The sequence below is a fragment of the Panthera uncia genome, chromosome B4 (genome assembly GCF_023721935.1).
Source record: "Panthera uncia isolate 11264 chromosome B4, Puncia_PCG_1.0, whole genome shotgun sequence".
Lineage (NCBI taxonomy): Eukaryota > Metazoa > Chordata > Mammalia > Carnivora > Felidae > Panthera > Panthera uncia.
The window spans coordinates 133,302,339-133,326,775 of record NC_064809.1 but is presented as its reverse complement, the minus strand read 5'-3'; the positions used below and the strand labels follow the sequence as shown (position 1 = coordinate 133,326,775).

Genomic DNA, 24,437 nt, shown 5'->3' with positions numbered 1-24,437 from the left:
CAGTCCTTTTTAACTATAAATGACTATGATGTTAAAGCAACAAGAAAACAAAAATAACCCTGAACGTTTATACTTTGTTGCAAGACACTATTTGTAGAGCGTCTTGCTCAGTACTCTTTAACACAAAATGACGGAATCACGAAAAAGAAAACTGGGCCGTCTCCAAGACTAACCTCAAGGAACAACCTGCGTGTTCATCCAAAGACCAGCCGTCTCCTCAGTCCCTGTTCTAGTACCGACCTTCCAGAGGGAACAAAAATGACCAGTGACAGGAGGTCAGCTGTGTCTGTTCGCCAGTTCCCAGTAACTGCCCACCTTTTAAACAACCTATTTTATTCGGGTCATAAAAGTAATACACTCACTGCAGAAAATCTGGTAAGTCTAGGGAAGTAGAGACAAGGGGAAATATCTTTTCATTTCTTTTCTCTAATGCTTATTTGTTTTTGAGAGAACGTAAGCAGGGGAGGGGCAGAGAGGGGGGGACAGAGGATAGAAGCGGACTCTGCACTGACTGGCAAGCCGACAGCAGTGAGCCAGACGTGGGGCTCGGACTCACAAACCGCAAGATCACGACCTGAGCCGAAGTCGGACGCTCAACCGACTGAGCCACCCAGGTGGCCCCGTCTTTTCATCTCTACTATTAAAACACTCCATCAGCTAACATGCTGGTGTCTTTCACCCAGTGAAGTGTGAGGAATCCTTCAGAAAATGAAATGTGAGTCATCACATACATACACGTATAGTTTAGTCCTGCTTTTAAAAAGCTGGTTTAATAGTTGGAAACGTGATTTCAATGCCTGAATAATCACTTGCGTACCACACTCACCTGTTCCCGTCTACTGCCATATTGGCGTCTAATTTCTGGACGCAGGGGGACACTAACCCGTGGAGTCCCCTGCGCGCACATTTAAGCCCTTGTCTCGCAGTATAGTATGCACACAGCCAAGTACGCACGTCCTAAGCACACAGCTCGGTCAGTTTCCCCACGGGGGACACACCCAGACTGGGAAACAGGCGTGTGCAGCCCTCAGAAGGCTCCGCTCTCCTTGCCGACCACTCCCCTGCTGTCCAAGGCACAGATCGCTGCAGCCTGTCTCTAAACTTTACGTGGATCGAATCCCATCTGACGCCTCCCCTGGGCCTGGCTTTGCTGTTGTTGACTTTGCACATTTCTGAGGCTCATTCCTGCGTATTCGGCCAGGGGCTCTTGCTCACTCAGCCTCCTCGCTGGGTCGTAGTCCACGGGGTGAAGATACCGCTATTGCTCGCCCACTCTAGGGTCGACGGGCATTTGGTTTCCAGTTCTCAGTCTGGAGTTGTTATTAACAGTCCTCGCACATTTTAGGCTCTTGATACGGACTATGAAATAGCAAACTACTTTCCCTAAAAGTTATACAATTTACGTTCCTGCCCATAGACTCTTCCCAATGGTCTAGCTGATTGGGAACCATGTGGACTGTCATTGTGTTTTAATTTTCAGGCACATGATAAACTCCTAAACTTCCATAGAGTCACTATATAATACTTCCTTGTAATGAAAAGGATAACACTACCCCTGATATGTTACTTCTCTTTAAAAAAAATGACACACTAATAAACTACTCTAAAAACAAGTGACAAGAAATGTATACCCTGTCCAAAAATTTAGGCACAGGGAAGCCATTTTTTGTCACACTATAGAACGGAGACAACAAAGATACTAAAAGAACAGTTCAGAAAATCAGGGCCCAATGCTTTGTAACGGAATAGCACACATCCGTTTAAATGATGTTTTTCAAGTTTTTAGTAACGTGCGGAAATACCTCGGATAGAGTGTCAATGTCGGAGAGGGTTCTAGAAAACAGGAATTCTCACACCCTGCGGCACAAGTGTGGCTGAAACGGGCTTTCCAGAGAGCAAAGCAAAGCTTTAAAACATTCAAAATCCTTGACCTAGCAATTCCACACCTACACCTTCACATCACAGAGTAAAACTTAGAAGCACAGAGACTCAGCTTATTCACGGATACACTGTTTCCTAATCGTGCGAAAAAAGACGACCTGCATGTCCAACGTCCGGGACGTGGTCTGGGAAGATGAGAGTATGGCAACGGGATGAGATGTGCGGCCGTGAAAACCGACCAGAGTTTTGTCTCCCCGACTCACCGCTCGCGGGCGTGCAAACGCCGTGCCGCCTTCTCGGAAGACGGTCTGGCAATCTCGTACGAAGGCAACACACTGTTCCCCTCTGACCCAGCAACCGCTCGAACTGCTATTTCCCCAGGTCAGTCGAAGGCTGTGGTTTTATGTCCAGACAAAACCTGCCCGCGAACGGAGACGGCGCAGACACGCAAGGACTGCCGCTCAGCAGCAGAAGGACACGAGCAAACGCGCCGTAAGAGACCCGGAGGAACCTCGGGGAGGCCGGTGTGAAAGGGGCACGTACTGTAGGATTCCAACTACGTGAGCCTCTGGAAAAGGCCGAACCGTGGAGACAGGAGGCGGCTCGGGGGTCGTCAGGCATGGGGCGGGGGAGGGTGGAACTCTGGAGGGCGCCGTAACGGTGGCTGCGTGCCAGAACCCACGGGACGCCACAGCACACAGCGGGAGCCCGAATGCGGACGGGGGATTTAGTGAGAATGCGTCAGTGCTGCCTTACGACGGCAACTTGACCTCGGGGTTGTGAGTTCGAGCCCCACGCTGGACGCGGAGATGACTTGAAAACTAACGCGAGACGCCGGTCATCGAGGACGCTAGGGGACGGACGTGGAAACTCTCTGTACCTTCTGCCCAACTTTTCTGTGAACCTCAAACTGCTCCCAAAGACAAAATCTACTCATTTAGAAAAGTTACAGTATGTTTAGTAAGACGAACAAAAAAAAGACGAAGGTTATTAAAAACGACGCAGCACTCGTTCCCGTAAAACTCTTCCTCGTACGCGTTCCTGAGGGCGGTGGGGGGAGCAGGTTGGAACGCAGCGGGCGGACGGACCAGAACACCGGCGCGAAGGGGTGCTTGTTCAGACGACGACGAACGCTCACGCGTATCATCGCTGGGGAGCGGGACCACGGGTCGGCGCGGAGCGTTTTTTCCCTTAGATTTTCTCATTTTTCCGCAGTTCCCTCAACAATTACCTGCCCGCGCCTGCCGTGGGATACACGCCGTGTCAGGTGTGAATTGCGCCGTGGGGAAACGGGAGCGTGTGATGCTGTGGGAACCGGAACAGAGCTGACCCCTGAACGACACAAATGTTCGCTAAGTACAGTTTTGTAAAAGTGTTTCCTCCTCCTCACGATTTCCTTCACAACCCTCTCTTTTCTGCAGCTTCCTTTAGCGTGAGGATAGAGTACGTGAGACACACGACCTACAGAGTAAGTGACGACTGACTGTTACCAGTGAGGCCTCCGGTAGGCCATTCGTCATGGAGTCTTCGGGAAGTCCAAAATTATGCTCAGATCACCTGCGTTGGGGGGGGGGGGGGGGCCCGCTTTGTTCAAGGGTCTGGCGCGCACACTTTCAAAAATGTGACATGACCCTAATTTCGGCGCGGCGGTACTGTGAGCAGACACTGACCTTCGCTCTGTGGCCCCACGCTGTGCATGCTGAACCCACGCACACTGGTTGGTCCTCCGAGGTAAAACCTAGAGCAGAATGGCAGATGTCACGAGGGGCGCCTGGGTGGCTCAGTCGGTTAAGCATCCCACCTCGGCTCAGGTCACGATCTCACGGTCCGTGAGTTCGAGCCCCGCGTCGGGCTCTGGGGTGACAGCTCAGAGCCTGGAGCCTGTTTCGGATTCTGTGTCTCCCTCGCTCTCTGCCCCTCCCCCGCTCATGCCCTGTCTCTCTCTGTCTCAAAAATAAATAAATGTTAAAAAACAAAAAACAAAAAACAAAAAACAATGGCAGATGGCACAAGAATGTCACCAGGGGAAAACCTACAAGCTACAATTAAATGCAGAAAACACTCAAGTCACTCGAGTGAGGCTCACGTCTGCTACTGGATTACCTGCGATACTGTCATCTGGCAAAACTTTGAAGGACTGGGAAGACGCACAGGAGTACTGGGGCATTTCATAAAAATCTAAACAAACACCTCAAACTTCTGGGGGATATAAGTGAGATAGGAGGCACAAATAAAGACCTCTCTATAGAGACGAGGGACAGTGTGGACTGTCCGTTATAAAGGAATTATCTACTGTCTATAAGAATTCATTATGTCACAGCTCTGTTTCAAAACCACCTCCTATGTGCTCAGTGTGACATTAACTTTTAAAAAGGCAAGACAAAAATTATACAATAGTACAATCCCAACTTACAGAAAGCAAAAAATAATACTAGAAGAAAACAGACCAAAATAGAATTATTGTTACTCTCGGGGCGCCTAGGGGGTGCAGTTGGTCAACTGTCCGACTTCGGCTCAGGTCATGATCTCATAGTTCGTAGGTTCGAGCCCCGTGTCGGGCTCTGTGCTGACAGCTCAGAGTCCGGAGCCTGCTTAGGATTCTGTGTCTCTCTAGCTCTCTGCCCCTCCCCTGCCTGCTCTCTCTCTCTCTCTCTCTCTCAAATATAAGTACACATTTAAAAAAATAATAAAACAAAAATAAAACAAAACTTCATTTTGTTCAAAAATAAAACAAAAAATCATATTCTTCACAGGGTTCCTTAGATGCAAACAATGAAACATTAAAATGTAGCTTCCGAACAATTTCTCATGACTTGGTGAATGGTTTACTCCACAATTTCTTTAAAACTTTTTAAAAAGCAGGGAGAACACAGGGGCACCTGTTTTGGCTCAGTCAGTGGAGTATGCGACTTTTGATCTTGGGGTTGTAAGTTCGAGCCCCATGTTGGGTGTAGGCATTACTTAAAACGAAAGTCTTTTTTTTTTTTTTTTTTTTTTTTTTAAAGTTTGCTTATTTTTGGTAGAAAGAACACAAGGGGGGTAGGAGAAGAGAGAGGGAAACACAGAATCGGAAGCAGGCTCCAGGCTCTGAGCAGTCAGCATGGAGTTCGATGTGGGGCTGGAACCCACAGACCATGAGATCATGACCTGAGCCGAAGTCGGTCGCCCAACCGACTGGGCTACCCAGGGGCCCCAAAACTAAAATCTTTAAGGGGCACCTGCATGGCTCAGTCGGCTAAGTGTCCGACTTCGGCTCAGGTCATGATCTCATGGTTCATGGGTTGGAACCAGGTGCTGGCAGCTCGGAGCCTGGAGCCTGCTTCAGATTCTGGGTCTCACTCTCTCTCTGCCCTCCCCCCATTCATGCTCTGTCTCTCCATCTCTCTCAAAGGTAAACATTAAACAAATAAATAAATAAATAAAATCTTTAAAACAAAATGCAAAACAATTAAAAGCAGAGAGACCACAAAAGCGTATGCAAATTATAGTATGTTGACAACATAATGTGCACATGAACGCACACACGCACGCACACACACACACACACACACACACACACACACAAGCACACGTCCACAAATAACAGACTGGAAGGAAATAATTCCAAATGTTAACTCTGTTGATCACCGAGCAGGATTTTTTTTTTTACTTCCTTAAATGTCTATTTTTACGTTTCTGCAACGCGCGTGAACTATATTCTCTCATGCTCAGGAGGGAATATAAGATTTTTAATACTATGAAGTGAGTTAACTCCCTCCCCATCAAAAAAGCAAAACACATTCAGCATGAGGTATGTTGGATATTTTGAAGTTAGCTTAAACATAAAAACTGAAATAAAATTTAAAATATTCCCTCTCCCAAATGGTTAAGGTTCTCTAAAAGCACTTCTAAGAAACCAACCAAAAAGAGCCAAAGGCAAGCATGTGCAAGATACCCACTCGCTCATTACTGCTTACCTGTCGGCAATACTTGAGGGCTTATCGCCAATGGGCACCAACATCCCACCCCAGAGAGATGCGGAAAACACCTGCAGAAACACAGACACACAGCCGTTTTCTTCCACGCCCCTTCCTGGCGACGAGCCCCCTGGGCTGGAAACCACACCAAGATCTGGCCACGAGCAGGTGCAGAGCTCTGCGCTGGGGGGCTACACGCCGGGAACATCTGGCTTGGTGACAGTCTTCTGTGGATACTCCGAAAACCTGCCACTTCCAATTTCAAAGAAGACACAGGAACACAAGCAAACCCCAAGCCCAAAGCCCCAGCAGGGCATGGCTTCCAGGGCTTTGATTCCAGGAGGGGCGAGGCAGAGCGAGGTGGGAGACACGCCCCACGCGGCCAGGGGACGGCGCCTTTCCATGTGTCCTGATCTCTAGCGGGCCCTTCGAGCCCCCAGCAGCGCTCCCCGCTTCCTACGGGCGCCCGTTCACCCTGACGGTGACACCAAACTGGGCCTCCCTCCCGGAGGAAACCAGTGTCACCTGCACGGCGGTGCCCAAAGCCCTCTGCCACCTGGTCCAACCTCTGTCCTCCCTGCGCTCTCCCTCCTCCTCCCCCTGTGTGGCCCCGGCAGACCCTGGCTCATCCTGGAACAGGCCCCACCCAGCTCGTGCCCAGACAGCCTGCGGCTGGCTCCCCCGCTCTGCCCTGGGTTCTGCTGCCTCACCCAGGATGCCTTCCCGGACTATCTTACAGAAGACAGCACCCACTTGGGGCCGCTTTCTCTTTACTCTGTCGTCTCATTCCTCAGGACGCTCGCCGCCTGCTAAATTGCACACACACACGGACCTGCTTGTGGGTCTCCCTTCACTAGAACGTGAGGAGGCAGGAGCCGCGTTCTACTTCCTGAGGTACTTCTGGCGCCCAGACGGCGCTGGGCAGCCGAAACAGATGTGGTGGGTGAGGGGTGGTGATGAGTGACACCTAGAGACAAGCACAGGAGCTGTGAGCACCGAGCAGGAGCCCCGACCTGGCCCGGGGGTCAGAGGAGGCCTACAGGAGGTGAGCCTGTGCCAAACCGTTAACAAGGCTGGGACGAGAGGCCAGCCAACAGCAGAGAGAAGGGACCCCAGCAGAAGACAAAGTACGAGTGCCTGGACGTGAAAGATCCTCGTCCTTCTGGGAGACGGGACGTAAGTTTAGCAGAGCCAAAGTACGGGGAGAAGGGGACAGAGATGGGACCACAGACTGCGTGCCCCGTCAACAGCACCCCCTTCACGCAGGACAGCGGTACCCCACGGCTTGCATTTCAGAAAGACCAGCACGTCTGCGGTGCGGAGGAGAAGGGGGAGCAGACATTGCCCAGAAAAGGACATCCCTGCCATGGCGGGAAAGAGCGGCATGGGATTTGAGTGACACTGAGCGGCCCGAAGAGGCGGGACCTGGCGCCTGGGGGCCTTCAGGGCGAGGGCTCTGAGCGGTCAGGGCAGTCAAGGGCAGTCAAGGGCAGTCAAGGGCAGCTGGGCGGACAGGTGTGTGAGCCAGCGGACTCGGGAGCCCGGGTCAGGTACAGATTTGGGAGGGAGGGAAGAGCTGGTTTCAGACGCGCCGAATTTGAAGCGTCTGCGAGGAGGAACACAGTCAAAAGGCCTGGCAGCACATGACGCGGGGGGGGCGGGAGGGAGGACCGTGCCCAGCTCTGGGAGCACGGCACAAGGACGGAGCTGCAGCCCCAGGCGGGACGAGACGCCCCAGGGACCGTGGCTGCGTAGGACCTCTCGCCGAGAATCCAGGGGGAGCGTGACAGGCCACGACAGGACTCCACCAAGAGGAAACGGAGGGAGACCACTGAAACGACGGCACCCAGTGATGATGAGGTCACGGGCTGTGGCGAGGCCCGGGGAGGGGACCTGGAGCAGCTCACTGAACCGGACAACAGCGAGGCCACCGGACCAGCAGCAGCAGGAGAAAGGCAGGAAGGAAATTCAAGGAGTGATGAGCCCAGGCCTGGCCGGGAGCAGTGATAAGGGACTTCAGACACAGACCGGTGTATCATTCCATTCACGCTGGCTCCCCGAGTTTTACGGTAGCAAAGGGCACAGGTCGGGGGAAGGGGGGGCAGGGCACAGAGAGCTGTCCCCAGTCCCCGGGGCTCTGGGAGGACGGGAGAACACGTCAGGGGCTCCTGTGCCTCGGTCAGAATCCGGTCACTTACTCCCCATTCCTGAGCAAGTCAGGAGAAACCAGACCAAACTGGATTAAAGATCTAGAAAAGAAACTCCTGGAAGTGCCCAGAGCCCTGCAGACTCAGCAAAATAAGGTGAAGACTCAGAATTTCTATGGAAGTGACCTTAGGAGGGAAAGGAGGCACATTCCTCTGTCCTCCATACACGTTCCCACGACGGCCCCGAGCCGACAAACGGGGAAGCTGCTCTCCTGGGTCCCGCATAAAATGGCTGACGGGTTCCTTATAAAGAGAAAAAGGATCGCTTCTCCCCAGAGTTTCCTCAACCCTGGCTAGGTTGAAAAGGTCAAGCACGAATGTTCTGCGCTTGTGGTCTGGGTCACGCCTTCACTACCTCGGACCTGAGCTCCTGACAACAGGGGACAAAAATGCAGGTGGCCGTTCCGGCTGGACACTCACTGAGTCGAATATGAGCTGTTTATTCAACTGAAGCTCGAAATCTTCTTTGATGAAGCTCACGTCCCCTCCGGTGTAGCCGGCCAGTTCCTGTGGGAGAAGAATTCGCAGGTCAAAACGGAGCAGGCAGACTTAGGCCCAGGCTTCGACACCACGTCACCGCGAGGGCTCTTTAATTTTGTTGTTTTGTATTTTTAAACGGGCAAGAGATCGCTTCTGTCTGTCTCCTAGAAGCTCGATTCTAGTTGTTCTAGAAGGTACCGGGGGACTGTCAGAAACGGAGAGGCCTCAAACTTAGTGAACAGCTGCACAGTGACTCCCGTACGTGAGCGAGAAAGACCGGCAGCCCGGCTCGTTTCGCCCAACCAGCGTTTGGAAAACAGAACTCGCCCATCGTGTACAATTAGGCCCGTCCCAGAAAAAATCTGATTTCTCGCTGGTCCTCTCATCCCGAAGGCCAGGCGGACAACCAGGGTGCCACCCGGCCGGCATCCACACTCTCTGCCTTGAGGTGTCTAACCAGTGCCAAGGGACTCATTCGGCCCACTCACAACCCTCCTCCCGGCCTAGGAAGTGACCCCAGCCCCGAGGCCAGAACCCCACCCCCGCTCCGTCTGTGGACGCAGGACACGGCACTACGGGGAACGGGTCCAGAGCCGACACCCCCTCCAGCCGTTCTAGAACAATCTCCATAATTAAAGGAAGGCGCGCCGTATACAGAATGTGCCTCCCGTGTGGGGCTCTCTCCCCTCCCGGGTCACCGGCCAGCAGGTCACACGCTGCGAAGGAAGGGTACCTGGTTAACTTTCAGCAAAGCACCTCTCCTGGGCATGATGGAGGAATTCCGGGAGTCGATGACCATCGCGTGCTGGAAGAGACGCGCGTGCGCATCGGGCATTTCGCTGTGAGTGGGCGCGTCGGGCGACAAGGAGCGCTTCCTGAGCACCAACCTCAGACTGGGCTCCCGGCCGCACCCCTCGCCCTATCACGTCACTTCGTCGTCAGAAAATCCCTCTGGGAAAGCAGCACCTCGTCCCTATTTCACAGCTGGGGGGGGCCCGCAGGGTGGGGCAGACCTCTCAAGGAGCTTGACCCTGACCTGAGTGACCTCCGCCAGCTTCCGGCTACAACCCAGGACCGGCTCTCAGGCACACCTCTGCTGGCACCACTGACGGTGCCCACAGTAACAGGGGCGGTGCCACCAGCCGCCCAACCCACGGCCCTCCTCGGTCCCCGGTGTCGTGGAGACTACCCTCCCAACGCCTGCGAATCGCAGTGGGACGGGGGAGCCCTTACCGAAAGAGAGGACTTCAGCGAGTGCCCGCTTTCCTTCCGCACGGCGAAGGACGCCGCCCTCGAGAGGCAGCCCAGCTCCCGCCACACGCCGTCCCACTTGACCGTGTGGCTGGTCTTCCAAATGGGAAACTGTAAGCACACACGGGGAGTCGTCCCCAGTGGGGCCTCAGGAGGAGGCGTCGTCACACGGCCAACCAGTTAAATACCTAAGATGCGTTATTTTGAACGGTGGGCAGGAAGGGCAGCGGGAGGGGATAAAGCGGGGACACGGGAGAAGGATGGGGAGAAAGCCTGCGGTCCCTGGCACACTGCCGGTGGCCTCCGGAGAGGGCAGCGTCAGCCGGGTTTGGGGGGGGTCCTTCCCCACCCTGCACAGGGCGGGAAGGTGTCTGAGGGCTACTCCTGTCACACAGGGCAGGTGGCCACACAGAGAATCAAAAAACGGAGCTACAAATGCTCACATCGCGTCCTGAGCCAGCGGCCGCCGGTCCGCCTCCGTGCCGGGGGCTTCCCCGACCCTGGTCTGTCTGCGAGGCTGAGGAGCCCGAGTGGCCAGCGTCCCCCGTGCCGACAAGGGCCGAGCGGCACGGCAGCGCTCAAGCCCCGGGGGTGACGGCAGGGCTCCAGCAGGGGCTCTCAGACCAGAACCGCCAGGGAGCAGGCGGGGAGACGCCCCAAGATGCTGCTTCGGCAGGCCGGCGGGCCCGGGAACTTGCATTTCTAAGCAGCTCACGGGCGAGGCCATGCTGCCGGTCTGAAGGCCGCCCCTGGAGAACTGCTTTTACTCGGCACCGTGTGCCGTCTTTCCTCGCTAACCGAAGCCCGAGCAGGAGGGGAGGAGGCGGCACGAGTGTAAAAAGGAAGGCAAAGAGGGCAGGGTCGTCAGGAAGCCAGAAAGTGGTCCAACGGCAGGAATGCCATTGGCTGCACTTCGCCACATCCTGCTGGAAGCACACTTCAGGGCGAACCAGTGAGGGAGGCCCTCGGGAACCTGAAGCGACCTTCCGCCTCTCAGAAGCTGTCGGCCTCAGCACATCCACGGGAGGATGAGCACACGGCCCCACGGGAAGCCAGGAGCGCGGCCGCCACGACGGAGCCGGGCCACTCTCTGACCCCCGGCAGTCCAAGCGTGGCCCGTGGCAAGGCGCCCGGCCGGGAAAGCAGCCGACAGCAGAGGGCCAAGGACAGAGGGTGACCCCGGCCGCGACGCGCACGCTGCGAGAGCCAGCCCGCTGCCAGGCCTGCCCGCCCCCGGCCCGCCCCCGGCCCGCCCCCACTTGCTGACTTTGGCAGTCAGCCACGCAGGCGCCTGGTCCCCCACGCAAGCGCACGAAAGGGAAGGGCGGGAGGTTACTCACGCTGTACTCGGCCGACACCCCTCTGTCCGTCTCCCGCAGTGAGCTCCAAGGGAACTGGCCGGTGACTTTATACAAGTTTACAGAGAAACTAGGAGACAACGGGACAGAGCTTTAACAGCTGAAACAGGGATTATAACTTGTACACGTTTAAATCAACAGACTTAAAAATACACTTCTGGGGTTCATCTTCAGGAGGAAAGCTACGGCACGCTGTGACAGGGCAGAAGCGTCAGCCGATCCTGTCAAGTGTCTTTTCGCAACCAAGGCCTCTACTTTAACTCTTAAACCAGCTAAGCCACCGTACTCAACGATCTATTTGGCTTCCTACTTTCTTTCGAAGTTTCCAGGCCGTGGTTTGAAGAAGGACAGGCCGTACGAAGTTTCTTTCGTTCCGTAGGAAAACTGAAAAGTCACCTTTTCTGCACGGCCTAGAAGATTAGGGAGTTTGAGGCCAAGCACCTAAGAGGAACAGAAAGACAGCGGTGGTTTAAAGGGGAGGAATGGCAGCTGTTAAGAAGGACTCTGCCAAGGGGCCCTCCTAAACACAGGACAAAAATGCAGACTGAAGGGCTTGCCTTTCATCTGGAATTGCTTTTACTCATCAAAACACGCCTTTGTTGGGGGCGCCTGGGTGGCTCAGTCGGTGAAGCGTCCGACTTCAGCCCAGGCCATGATCTCGCGGTTCGTGGGTTTGAGCCCTGCATCGGGCTCTGTGCTAATGGCTCGGAGCCTGGAGCCTGCTTCCGATTCTGTGTGTGTGTGTGTCTCTCTCTGCCCCTCCCCCGCTCACGCTCTGTCTCTCCTTCAGAAATAAACGTTAAAAAAGAAAAAACAAACATGCTGAGCGCATGTGCTCCCCACATACGCCTGATGACGACAGACAGGCCCCACTTGCTAACTGCGAAGCCGGGGAATCAGGAGAATTTGAACTAGAAAACTTAACACAAACACCCCCCAAATCGTCCCTAATGAACCACTGACGTTACTATCGTCGTCAAACAATCTATAACGTAACTCCGGTCGGGATGGGTGAAGCAGGTGAGGAGCACCGGGGGGCCGGTGCGTGGGGCTGCTGAATCGCTACCTCGAGTGCCCACGCTAAGGTAGCACGGCACGTTAACTAACTGGAAGCATAATTAAATTAAAGACTACAACATACTATGATCAATCCTAGGAAGATCGCTGAGAATCCACGCATTAGCCCGCAGAGACGGCGGTGTGTGACAGAGTCTTAAACCCACCCTCAGTCTTGAGAACCGGCACACTTTCTTTTTTTTTTAATTTTTTTTTTTTTCAACGTTTTTTATTTATTTTTGGGACAGAGAGAGACAGAGCATGAACGGGGGAGGGGCAGAGAGAGAGGGAGACACAGAATCGGAAACAGGATCCAGGCTCCGAGCCATCAGCCCAGAGCCCGACGCGGGGCTCGAACTCACGGACCGTGAGATCGTGACCTGGCTGAAGTCGGACGCTTAACCGACTGCGCCACCCAGGCGCCCCATGAACCGGCACACTTTCAAAGCTCCTAAGTGAAAGTTCCACCGCGAGGAAGTACATCATACCATACTGCCTTCGTTGTTCCCAACCATGGTGTTGTAACTGCCCGTCAGTCTCCGCAGTTCGGTTACTTCAAAGGTAACGTCCAACCCGTTTGGAAGGGCGTCATCACCTAAGCGTACGAGAAATACTGGTCAGTAGGACAGCTAGAACCCGTGGTTTCACTTAGGTCCCACTGCTAACAAGGAGACAGAGCCTTCTGAAGTCAGTGTGCTTTACGATCTTCGGAAAACACACCCTCTATCTTTAAGTTTGAGAACACTCCGACACAAAAATCACAACGTGCTCCTACACCTGAAAAGCTGTGTCTGGCTCCTGTGGCAGAAGAGACCAAAAACAGTCAGACTTCGCTACAAGGAGGGAACTACAAGCAGCAGGATGTCTCAGCACACGTCATTTGCTGAGGGCATTTGCTAGGGGTCCTTGAAAACACGTGGGGCCTCAGTGCAACTGACATTAAATGCAGAATTCCTGTGACCAGAGGGACCGCGGCAACCCCGAAGGACGACCAAGCAGTTCAGCACAAATTAAGAGGCAACTGTCCTCGTCCTCCTGCGGAGCCAGGGGTGCGGTGCCTGCGGGGTGATTAGAGTCTGCAGCTGCCTCGGTGCCCGCCACGTGCCCCGGGGTGCCAGGGAGCAGGGCCGAGCTCTGCAAGGCCTGGGGGCCGCTCACAGAAGGGCAGGACCCACCCTGCCACCCTGGCTGGGCAGCGGCCACATGTGGCGAGCCGCCTAAACACTGGCTCCTGGATCCTCAGACACAGGCCAGGGTGCAGCCTTGGCACCATTTTTTTTTCTTTAAATCAATAGACTTCACTGTTGCGAGAGGCATTAGGTTTATAGAAAAATCAGGCAGAAAGTATAGAGAGTCCCCATAGAGCCACCCCCACCCCGACACACTTCTGTCTGCGATCATCTTGCATCGGTGTGGGACGTCTGTCACAAGTCACACATCAATAGCGAGACATCAGGAGGAAATACAGGGAGATCTGCACGGTCCCTTCTCGGTGCTGTACATCCTAGAGGGTCTGACAGATGGTTGATGTCGAGCACCCCCGCCACAGAACCACGCGGAACAGTTCACTGCCCTAACCGTTCTTTTTCACAACTTCCCGGGTAATTCTAGCGGGCAGCCGGGGCGGAGAACCCGACGGAAGCGCCCCCATGGACCACGTGCACGTCACGTTTACGACAGGCAGGAGAACGCAAAGGCTACAAGCTGCCAACAAGACCTGCCAGGAGGAGAGCACTCTGGAGTAGCAGCAAGGGCCACTTGGGTCACTGGGGCAACTTGAGACTCTCTGAGCCCTGGTTTCCTTATCTGGAAACACGTTTCCTGCAACGACACTAGTCCCGGGCCCGCGCGGAGGGCAGAGCCTCGCCCGGGGCTCTCCCCGAGGGCACAGAGGAGCTGGCCGCCCCGGCCCTGCTCCACCGGACTGGAAGGTCTGGCGCTGGACTCACCCTGGTACCCAGCACAGGGCCTGCCCGAAGCAGGCGCTCATCAGTCAAAGAAGAAACGTTGACTAGGTGGACAGGCTCGCACAATGTCAAACGGCAAACGAGCAAAAACGAAAAAAGTGAGATCTTGATTCCTGGCACCCTCCTGTTTAGAGCACACGTGTAGGTGGAACCTGTCTGCCAAGAGCCCATTCGGACACCTGCTGGGCTGGGCTACCCCGAATGAAGCCTGGCCCCCTTCCTCGCGATCCTTCTCAGAAGGCCTGCACCATCTACAGGTTCAGACGACAGTATCTTCAAAGTTCACCAGTCTTCCCTCAGCCTGACATAAAACTCACCACCATCATCCCAGCTACACCCCTGGGACGGCCAACTACCTATGTGCTCGATACACCTCCAGGAGCAATCTACGTCAGGCCACACGTACAGCTTTCGTGATCCCGCGGGATGGGCGGGAGGGGAAATCAGAGACACTAGGCCAACAACAGGTAGGTACCTTGACATGTGTCGATCAAAACATCCACTTGTCTAAATATTCCCAGGCGAAGCAATTTCTCCCGGGCTTCGTGAGATTTGCGCATCACCTGTGAGAGAAGGAAAAGAGACTATCTTCCTCTAGTGGCCAGGACGGAGGTTTAGTGCTTGGTGCCGAGCCACCAAGAAGAGAGCCCCGCTGAGACGGGACGCGTGAGGGGACGGACGAAGCACTGGAGGAGGACGACCAGGTATTTCACCCGGCAGGTGGGCATGAGTTCCACAAAAGAGCTCTCCATGCAGCGTCAAAAACGAAAGGTGCAGAAACAAAGCGGTTATCACGGAAAGGCTGCACAAGGAGCCCCAGCCCCGCTACCTCTGCAGAGCGAGCCCGGGGCCGGCAGGGGTGGGGATACCTACCTTTCACCTCAATGCCCTGGGGACCATCACACTGTGCTTATGTATTACCTTAATCTCTGTTTTTAATGTTTCTCTCTTTATTTTTGAGATTGCACGTGCGTGTCAGGGGGGCCAGAGTGGGAGACAGAGAATCCGAACCAGGCTCCAGGCTGTCAACTTTAGTCTTTTTTTTCTTTTTTTTTTTTTTTAAACATTTATTCATTTTTGAGAGTGAGAGAGACAGACCATGAGCAGGGGAGGGGCACAGAGAGAGAGAGACACAGAATCCGAAGCAGGCTCCAGGCTCCGAGCTGTCAGCAAAGGGCCCGACGCGGGGCTTGAACTCACAGACCGTGAGATCATGACCTGAGCTGAAGTTGCTTACCCGACTGAGCCACCCAGGCGCCCCTAAATAGCAATTTCCTTAAGGTGAGAAAGGCCAAACAGCTAGGTACTGATGTGGGGAACAAAGGCAAAAAGGAAACGTAGATAGAACTAAAATTCCTTACCACCTGCAGCGCACTGACAAACACCTGAGGCAGGCAGAGTAGAACATTCCTCCAGGAGCTCCCTAAGGTCTCAATGTTAATGCTTTGCTGGAGGGAAAAGCCACCTTAGCTTGACCTCAGCCAGGCCTCCAGTATCTTAGGAATCCTCTTTAGCATCTGAAAGTCCTTTTGGAAACCCCCCCAACTCCCCCAGTACGTAACCAGTCACTCCTCACAATCCTGGGGCAGCTCTTTCTGCCCACGGGTCCTTGTCCCCACGCTTTAATAAAACCACCTTTTTGCACCCACGACATCTCAAGAATTCTCTCTCGGCCAACAGCTCCGAACCCCAACAGTTTCCCACATCAGGTACTGACAGGGGCCACCTGGAGGAGGCTGCTGGGGACTCTGCCCGGACATGTCCAATGTGGTTCCAAGGGCCGAGAAGGACAGAAGGCGCCCTCCAGGGAGAGGACCGGAGATGCTGACATCCAGGACAGAGACCAGGGGATAAACGGAGCCAAGGCCGCAAGGTGACAGCAGGAGTGGCTAACAGCGGAGCACCCACCACACGTGGGAGCACGCTGGAGCACCGGGCGGGGTGCCAGGGAGAGAGCCAGCCGTGGTGCCTACGACAACGCTGGGGGGCGGCGAAGAACATGGGACGGACCAGCCTCTGGGGCAGGAGGGACCAGAGACGAGGGCGCGTGCAAACACACATTAGGTTTGCGGGAGGCGCTCGGGGGGGACTGGGGAGGCTCAGCCTGGGCGCACCCAGGCTCCCCTTCAGGGTGGGGGGCAAGGTCACACGCAGAGAGGCTGGGGCGCAGCTCAGTGGTTTGAGACAGACGCGGAGGTTCCTCGGGAGGGAATGGGAAACAGGGCCAAGCAGAGAGAACTTGCCTCGATAAGGTTTTTCGCCTTAAAAACATCTCCAATTTCACATATGATGAGATCATCTTTGGTTCTTCCGAGTCCATCAAAATGAACGTGTTGAACGACCACCTAAATGTGACAAAGGGACACTGATTGTCATTTTTTTGTTTTAAATGCCGTTTTGGTTTTTTTCCAATTGCAGTGGAGATAACATACAGTGTTATATGAGTTTCAGATGTATAGTGGTGATTCAACACTCCCACACATTACGTTGTGCTCCCCACAGTAAGTGTCTTCTTAGCCTCCTTCACCTATTTCCACACATCCCACCCCCCAACCTCCCCTCTGGTGACCATCAGTGTGCTCTCCATGGTTAAGAGTCTGTTTCTTTTTTTTTTTTTTTTTTTTTTTTTTTTAAATTTTTTTTTCGACATTTATTTATTTTTGGGACAGAGAGAGACAGAGCATGAACGGGGGAGGGGCAGAGAGAGAGGGAGACACAGAATCGGAAACAGGCTCCAGGCTCTGAGCCATCAGCCCAGAGCCTGACGCGGGGCTCGAACTCACGGAGTGCGAGATCGTGACCTGGCTGAAGTCGGACGCCCAACCGACTGCGCCACCCAGGCGCCCCAAGAGTCTGTTTCTTGGGGCGCCTGGGTGGCTCAGTGGGTGAAGCATCCCACTTCGGCTCAGGTCATGATCTCGCGGTCCGTGGGTTCGAGCCCCACGTCGGGCTCTGTGCTGACAGCTCGGAGCCTGGAGCCTGCTTCGGATTCTGTGCCTCTCTGACTCTCCACCCCTCCCCTGCCCACATCTCTGTCAAAAATAAACAAACTTAAAAAACAAAAAAACAAACAAAAAAAAAACCCTCTGTTTCTTGGTTTGTCTCTTTTTGTTCATTTCGCAAATTCCACATACAAGTGAAATCATGTGGTATTTGTCTTTCTCTGACTTACCTCACTTAGGATTATACTCTCTAGTTCTGTCCACATCCTTGTAAATGTCAAGGTTTCATTCTTGTTGTCTGAGTAATATTCCAGTGTGTGTGTGTGTGTGTGTGTGTGTGTGTCCGTCTGTTGACGGACATTTGGGCTCCTTCCATAATTTGGCTACTGTAAATAATACTGCAGTAAATGTAGGGGTGCATGTATCCCTTAGAATCAGTGTTTTTGTGTTTTGGACGTAAATATCCAGTAGTGCAATTGCTAGATTATAGGTTAGTTCTGTTTTTAACTTTTTGAGGAAGCACCATGCCATTTTCCACAGTTGCTGCACCAAGTTGCACTCCTACCAACAGTGCATGAGGGTTCCTTTTTCTCCACATCCTTGCTCACACCTATTATTTCTTCTGTGGGTGATTCTACGCATTCTGATAGACGTGAGATGACATCGCAATGTGGTTTTGATGTGCATTTCCCTGATGATGAGTGATGGGGAGCATCTTTTCATGTGTCTGTTGGCCATCTGGATGTCTTCCTTGGATGTCTGTTCATGTCTTCTGCCCATTTTCTAATTGGATTATTTGTCTCTTTTTGGTGTTCGGTTATGTAAGTTCTTTGTCCATTTTGGATACTAACCCTTTATTTGCAAATATCTACTCCCATTCCATAGGTTCTCTTTTCATCCTGTTGATGGTATCCTTTGCTGTGCAGAAGCTTTTTATTTTGATGTAGCCCCAACAGTTTATTTTTGCTTTTGCTTCCCTTACCCCAGGGGACCCATCTAGAAAAAAATTGCTACTGCTGATGTCAGAGAAATTACTGCCTGTGCTCTCTTCGAGGATTTTTATGGTTTCGGGTCTCACATTTAGGTCTTTAATCCATTTTGAGTTTCTTTTTTGTGTATGGTGAAAGAAAGTGGTCCAGTTTCATTCTTTTGCACATAGTTGTAAAAGGACACTGATTATTAGGTATGAGACACAGCAAGAGATCAAGGCTAAAGACAAATGTCTGAAAAGTCAGTCAAGGATTTTTTTTCAAGTTTAATGATCCACCCTTCTTCATTCCAGACTTTATTTATTTTCCTGCCTTGTTAGAACAACTGGTTATCTGAACCTATTTTTTGCCAGGTGTTTACCTCCTGTGACTGACACTTACAAGGTCTCTGTAGCCAGGTGATCGCTGATGCTACGACCTCCAACTTAATAACTGCACATCTTGCTAGAGTGGTTGTGCGCATTTCAAGAAGCATGATACATGCTGGCTCAGAGCCTCTCACCTCCCTGTCTGTAGATGCTTACTTAATTCATTTATTCAGTGACAGTGCACTGCACCGATTACCTACAAGCCAGGTCTTATTCTAAACATTGAGGGTATAGTAGTGAACAGGACATAAATTCCTGAGTCAACGGAGCTTGCCTTCTAAAGGGGCTTGCAATAGACAAGTTTACAGTTTAGTAGATGCCAATGAGTAACAGAGAAATAAAGCAGAGATAATAGCGGATATTAAGGAAATGCATAACTGAGGGTAATCAGAATATTGCAAAAGGTCTTCATCATATAATCACTGAAAACGTGCTTACACTTCTGCAGCTGGATTTAAATTTCAAAGGGAGCAAGGTTTAGGAAAAGTTTCACTCTTTTTTCTGGACACAGTATAAACTTAATTATAATTTGGGTCTGTCCTTGAAATGCTTAGGTTTTTGTTTTTTTAAATAACATAAATATAAAAATGTCTGTCTAAACTTCCCCAGGTAGAATGCAAACTGGTGCAGCTGCTCTGGAAAATAGTGTGGAGGTTCCTCAAAAAATTAAAAATAGAACTACCCTATGACCCAGTAATAGCTGCTAAGAATTTACCCAAGGGATACAGGAATGATGATGCATAGGGGCACTTGCACCCCAATGTTTATAGCAGCACTTTCAACAACAGCCAAATTATGGAAAGAGCCTATATGCCCAACAACTGACGAATGGATAAAGAAGATACGGTTTATATATACAAGGGAATGCTACTTGGCAATGAGAAAGAATGAAATCTGGCCATTTGCAGCAACGTGGATGGAACTGGAGGGTATTATGCTAAGTGAAATAAGTCAGGCAGAGAAAGACAGATACCATATGTTTTCACTCACATGTGGATCTTGAGAAACTTAACAGAAGACCATGGGGGAGGAGAAGGGGGTAAAAAAAGTTACAGAGAGGGAGCGAGGCAAACGATAAGAGACTCTTAAATACTGAGAACAAACTGAGGGTTGATGGGGGGTGGGGGAGAGGGGAAGGTGGGTGATGGGCACTGAGGAGGGCACCTGTTGGGATGAACACTGCGTATTGTATGGAAACCAATTTGACAATAAAGTATATAAAATAAAATAAAATAAAATAAAAAAACTATTTCTCTAAAACCAGAAGCTATTTTTCTAAAAATCACCAGCCTTTCCAAAACAGTTGGCTATAAACTCTTCTTCAATGAAGGCACTGAGACAGGTCAATCCTCTGTCTCCCTGGGGTCTATGGAAGCCAATGTCTCTGGCAGTGACTTCATCAAGCACTTCAACAAAAACTCACATCTTTGTTTTCGAGAATCTCCTGTTTAGCCTCAGGTTCAACCTCAACAAACTCAGCTTCTTCTCCTAATGCCCCGAAATCAGGTCCATTGGCTGGAAGAGGCTCCAAACTCTGAAAGGGAGGGAGAAGACACAGTTAAATAAACTTACACAAAAACACAAAAATCTCTGGGGCGTCTGGGTGACTCAGTCAGCTAAGTGCCTGACTCTTGCTTTCGGCTCAGGTCACGATCTCACAGTTCAGGAGCTTGAGCCCCACGTCGGCTCCACACTGATGGTGCGGAGCCTGCATGGGATTCTCTGTCTCTGCCCCTCTCCTCTCGTTCTCTCTCAAGATAAATAAATAAACTTAAAAAAAAAAATTTTTTTTAGTCTTTTGAGTCTTTAGATGGTGTTCCAGAAAGCTCGGTACTGTGTTTCCCTCTGTTGAGTGGAGGCTGGGGAGAACAAGGCAGATGTAAATACTGCTGACGTACAAGCCCCGGATAGGCAGTGAGCCCTTGGTGGCCAGTATATTACTCATGACTGTGTCACGAACTGAGGTCTATGTGACTATGGCTGTTCGGTTCTGTGTACCTAAGGCCCATCTCAAGAAAAAAGTAATTCAAAATAAGATGCCACATTTATCAAAGATAAAACAAATTGTTTTGGTGTTATAGAAATTACCCTAATTTTTTTCATCCAGATTGGATACAGCCTAGGATAGGATAAGTACGTTGACAAACCAAGTTGCTACAACATATTTTGCTGCGCCCTGAAAGGCTCATTCACACATTAAAAGGAGCTGCGTATGTTCGTAAAATGTGCCAGAAAGCAGTCACTTGCTGCAATCTGAACTGACATCGTCTCAAAAGCATTAAAGCAACTTCGAAGTAAGAACTGCACAGGCTGTGCCTGGTATAGGACTTCCAGGGGGCCATGATAATCCAACAGAATGTTTGAGAACACACACACGGTATTACATGTTTAATATGGGGACCTGCCTAACTACGGGGACTCCCAGGCCCTCCTGGGTATGGATTCAGGGCCAGTGTGGCACCGGGCAAATGCACAAATCTGCAGATTTGGAGGAACACTGTCCTACCCAGCATCTGGCTGCTCCTTGCTCCACCAATTCCCTACAAACAGGTGCTTTCAAAGCGCACAGAAGCGTTGGACTCTGCAGCGTGTGCCGCAACGGAGACTCTGGGACACCATCCCCTTTTCCCAGGCACAAGACAGACTCTCGTCGGGACGTCCTTCCTCCAGCACGTCACCGGTTCTCTGGAAAGGGAACGACCTGGCATGTCCTCTTTTCCACTCCTGCTCTAAAAGACTGTGATGGCCCTCAAGAGTGCCTGCAGACAGAGAATCCAACGAGATTCCTTAGCAGGGCGTGCGAGCGACCGCCACCAGAAGGCCCACACCTGCTCCTCCAAGTTCAACCCCCACCACTCCCCTGACCCTTACGCGCACGTCTGCACGCACCTTGGAGAAGAACTTTCTCCCTAAAACGATCTGCCTTAAGTGTCATGTATGTGAGCCAGGCTTCTTGGGGCAGAACCTGCCCTTCCCGTAGTGGGACACCTCTAGGTTCTGGAAGTCTGTGTTACTGCCTGCTGAGCACTGGGCTAACAGCCGGGGATGTAGCAGTGAGCAAGACAGACCGAGCCCTTGCCTCACAGCGGCTGAAGCGGGATATTTACGTGAGTGAAAAGGGAAGACCACGCTGGACAAAGAATAGATCATTTATTTCATATCGTCATCTTTTCGTTTTTGTTGTGCGATACTTTTTTTAATGTTTATTCTTTAGGGAGGGGAGGAGAGAGAGAGAGAGAGAGAGAGGGATAGGAGGAGGGGCAGAGAGAGAGGGAGACACAGGATCCCAAGCAGGCTCCAGGCTCTGAGCTGTCAGCACAGCACGCGGGGCTTGAACTCACGAGACGGGAGATCGTGACCCGAGGTGAAGTCAGACGTTTGACCAACTGAGCCACCCAGGTGCCCCTGTTGTGCAATATTTCAAAAAACTGAATCATCACTGTATTTCTCAAAATGTTAACTAATTGAAAAAGTAACTTTTTACCTGCACCATTTCACAAATATGCTTCCTGTATTTAAGTTTACACAGTGCAAAAAAGTATATTAAATTTGTGCAAACTGTGCAGAGTATATACTATGGTTAGGAACATATGCACGGAGTCACTCTATTCGATCTGAATGCTTAGCAAATATGCACAAGGTGCATAGTCCATTACGCAAAAAAAAAAAATTCCATTACAGTTCCTGAAATTTCAAAGCATGAAATATGGTCTACCAAAGATCTGCCACTCCCATTTATACCCTTTAATCAGAATGTCAAACTTTGGGGGCGCCTGGGTGGCTAAGTCGGTTAGACGTCCGACTTCGGCCCGGGTCACAATCTCGCGGTCTGTGAGTTCGAGCCCCGCGTCGGGCTCTGGGCTGATGGCTCGGAGCCTGGAGCCTGCTTCTGATTCTGTGTCTCCCTCTCTCTCTGACCCTCCCTTGTTCATGCTCTGTCTCTCTCTGTCTCAAAAATAAATAAACGTTAAAAAAAAAAAAAAATTAAAAAAAAAAAATGTCAAACTTTGGAGGCACCTGGGTGGCCCAGTCAGTTGAGTGTCCGACTCTGGCCCAGGTCATGACCTCATGGTTTGTGAGTACGAGCCCCGTATCAGGTTCTGCACTGACAGAGCAGAACTTACCTGGAATTGTCTCTCTCCCTCTCTCTGCCCCTCCCCCACTTGTTCTCTCTCTCTCTCTCTGCCCCTCCCCCAAGCGGACGGCACACACGCTCTCAAAAATAAATATTAAAAAATAAGAAAAATAAGAAAAAAAGACTGATATTTATAGTAAACACCACCCGCCAAACATAAAATGCCTTCTCGCTGCGAATCCTGACCGAAACGTTCAAATAACACTGGCCGGTGGCATGTGCCGTTCAAATCAAAGAACATTTCTTGCCAACACATGAATCAAAGGAGCAGCAACGTTAGCGTCAAAGGAGCTCAATGAAAGCAGAGATTTTTGTCGTTGTTTTCTGAATCGCCAGCGCCTATAGCCATGCCAGGCACCTAGCAGACCACCGGTAAATGTTACGGTAATAAATGAGCGGAACGTTTGCTTTGTCGGAGAGGGATGCAAACCAAGTCAGATGCGGCTCCTGTTGAAACATCTAGAAACTTAGACTGGAAAAGGGTAAGGCAAAAATCCAAACAGCGCTCAAACGGGCGGCACAGGAACAAGATCAAGGAAGGCAGCGCGTCCAAATGAGGCCAGATAAGGAGGAGGTGTATGTAGCAAGTGGCCTGAACTGAGCTCTAGAAGATGGGACTGTGTCCCGGGGCGGGGGGAGGGGGGAACGAGTGTGGGGGTGGGGGAGCCAGGAGCCCCCGAACAGCAGGTACAGGGCAAGGAGTGTGTCAGCACAGCCACGGTGTTTCATTTGAACGCGTGATCTGTGAGGCCGAGTGAAGTCCAACTCCCAGGGCCAAGCCGAGGGGGCCTGTGCGAAATACTTGGGGAAGCTCACGGCCAACTACGGGAAACTTCTGAGCAGGACAAGTGAAACAATCCGTGTCGTAGGATAAAAGTACCGTTGAAGGCTGGGAGGTCTGACTTTTGGAACATTCTGAGGCTCTAACAAGTGTGACCTGGGCCAAGTACTCATTCTCTGGCCCTCAGTTAAGATTAGGACCAAGGAGAGCAGTTTGGCCAGCAGGCAGGACGCACCAAGGACCCAAGGACCTTCACCTATCGTGTCTTAATTCTCGCAACACACTGGAAAGTACTGTTCCCGCCTCCACTTTAAAAGGGGTAACTAAAGCATGGAGAGGTTCTGTCTCTGCACCGTTAAGCAGGAGAAAGGCAGGCTTCTAGACGGGTCTGGGCCGGAGGTCTTCAAAGGATACTTGCTCTAGGGTCCACCGCGCCCCCGGCAGGGGCTGAGCGAGAGCCTGCGGAAGCCGACCGGTAACCCGGCTCGGCTGAAGGTAGAGAAGTCAGGTCGTGCAGAGAAAGACTTATTGCTCTGCTCCAGGTCACCACGGAAAGCTCGCTAGTCCCTTCGGGGCCACTGCCTCGCTGAGCGACCTTGGGCAAGTCACGTCCCTCCTCTGGGGCCCGGTCTCCTGCTCGGAGGTCTTTGCGGCCTCCTTCCACCCGGCCTGCAGGCCGCGCCGCCCCCGGCGCCCCCGCAACTGGGAGGATACCCGGGCGCCGCGGCGAGAGCGTCTCCCCGCGGTGCCTGCCCAGAGGTCACGCGGCCCGCGGGTCGCTGGGCCTCTTACCCGGGCGTGCACTGTCCCCATGGCTCCCTTTCCGGCCGCCGCCTCGCAGAGCTACCCGGACCCGAACGCGGCACGGCTGGCGAGGGCAGAGGGCGGGCCCGCGGTGGCTGAGCCGTCAGTCAGTACGACGCCTACAAGCCCTCGGACGGGGAGCACTGGGGGCAGCCATGATAACCCGCCCCCCGGCTCACGGTTTTTCCGCTCATTGGCCCTTAGGAGCCCATGACCCGGATGTTCGCACGGACCCCGGGAAGTCCCGCGGCCTGGAGACTGC

General features: G+C 52.3%; 1 protein-coding gene across 1 annotated transcript in view; it reads right to left on the bottom strand.

The window, feature by feature from the left end:
* Window positions 1-24,359, bottom strand: part of SAMM50 (SAMM50 sorting and assembly machinery component) — a 33,211-nt gene extending 8,852 nt beyond the window's left edge. Inside the window, exons 1-12 of the mRNA XM_049626493.1 lie at window positions 24,164-24,359; window positions 19,879-19,989; window positions 16,400-16,501; window positions 14,632-14,719; window positions 12,678-12,784; window positions 11,444-11,574; window positions 11,116-11,203; window positions 9,758-9,886; window positions 9,258-9,329; window positions 8,465-8,551; window positions 5,838-5,908; window positions 3,552-3,619 (exon numbers count right to left, since the gene is read on the bottom strand). Of these exons, the coding sequence (XP_049482450.1) occupies window positions 3,552-3,619; window positions 5,838-5,908; window positions 8,465-8,551; window positions 9,258-9,329; window positions 9,758-9,886; window positions 11,116-11,203; window positions 11,444-11,574; window positions 12,678-12,784; window positions 14,632-14,719; window positions 16,400-16,501; window positions 19,879-19,989; window positions 24,164-24,184 (1,075 nt within the window). The 5' untranslated portion in view covers window positions 24,185-24,359. The remainder of the gene's footprint in view (window positions 1-3,551; window positions 3,620-5,837; window positions 5,909-8,464; window positions 8,552-9,257; window positions 9,330-9,757; window positions 9,887-11,115; window positions 11,204-11,443; window positions 11,575-12,677; window positions 12,785-14,631; window positions 14,720-16,399; window positions 16,502-19,878; window positions 19,990-24,163) is intronic.
* Window positions 24,360-24,437: the final 78 nt, after the last annotated feature.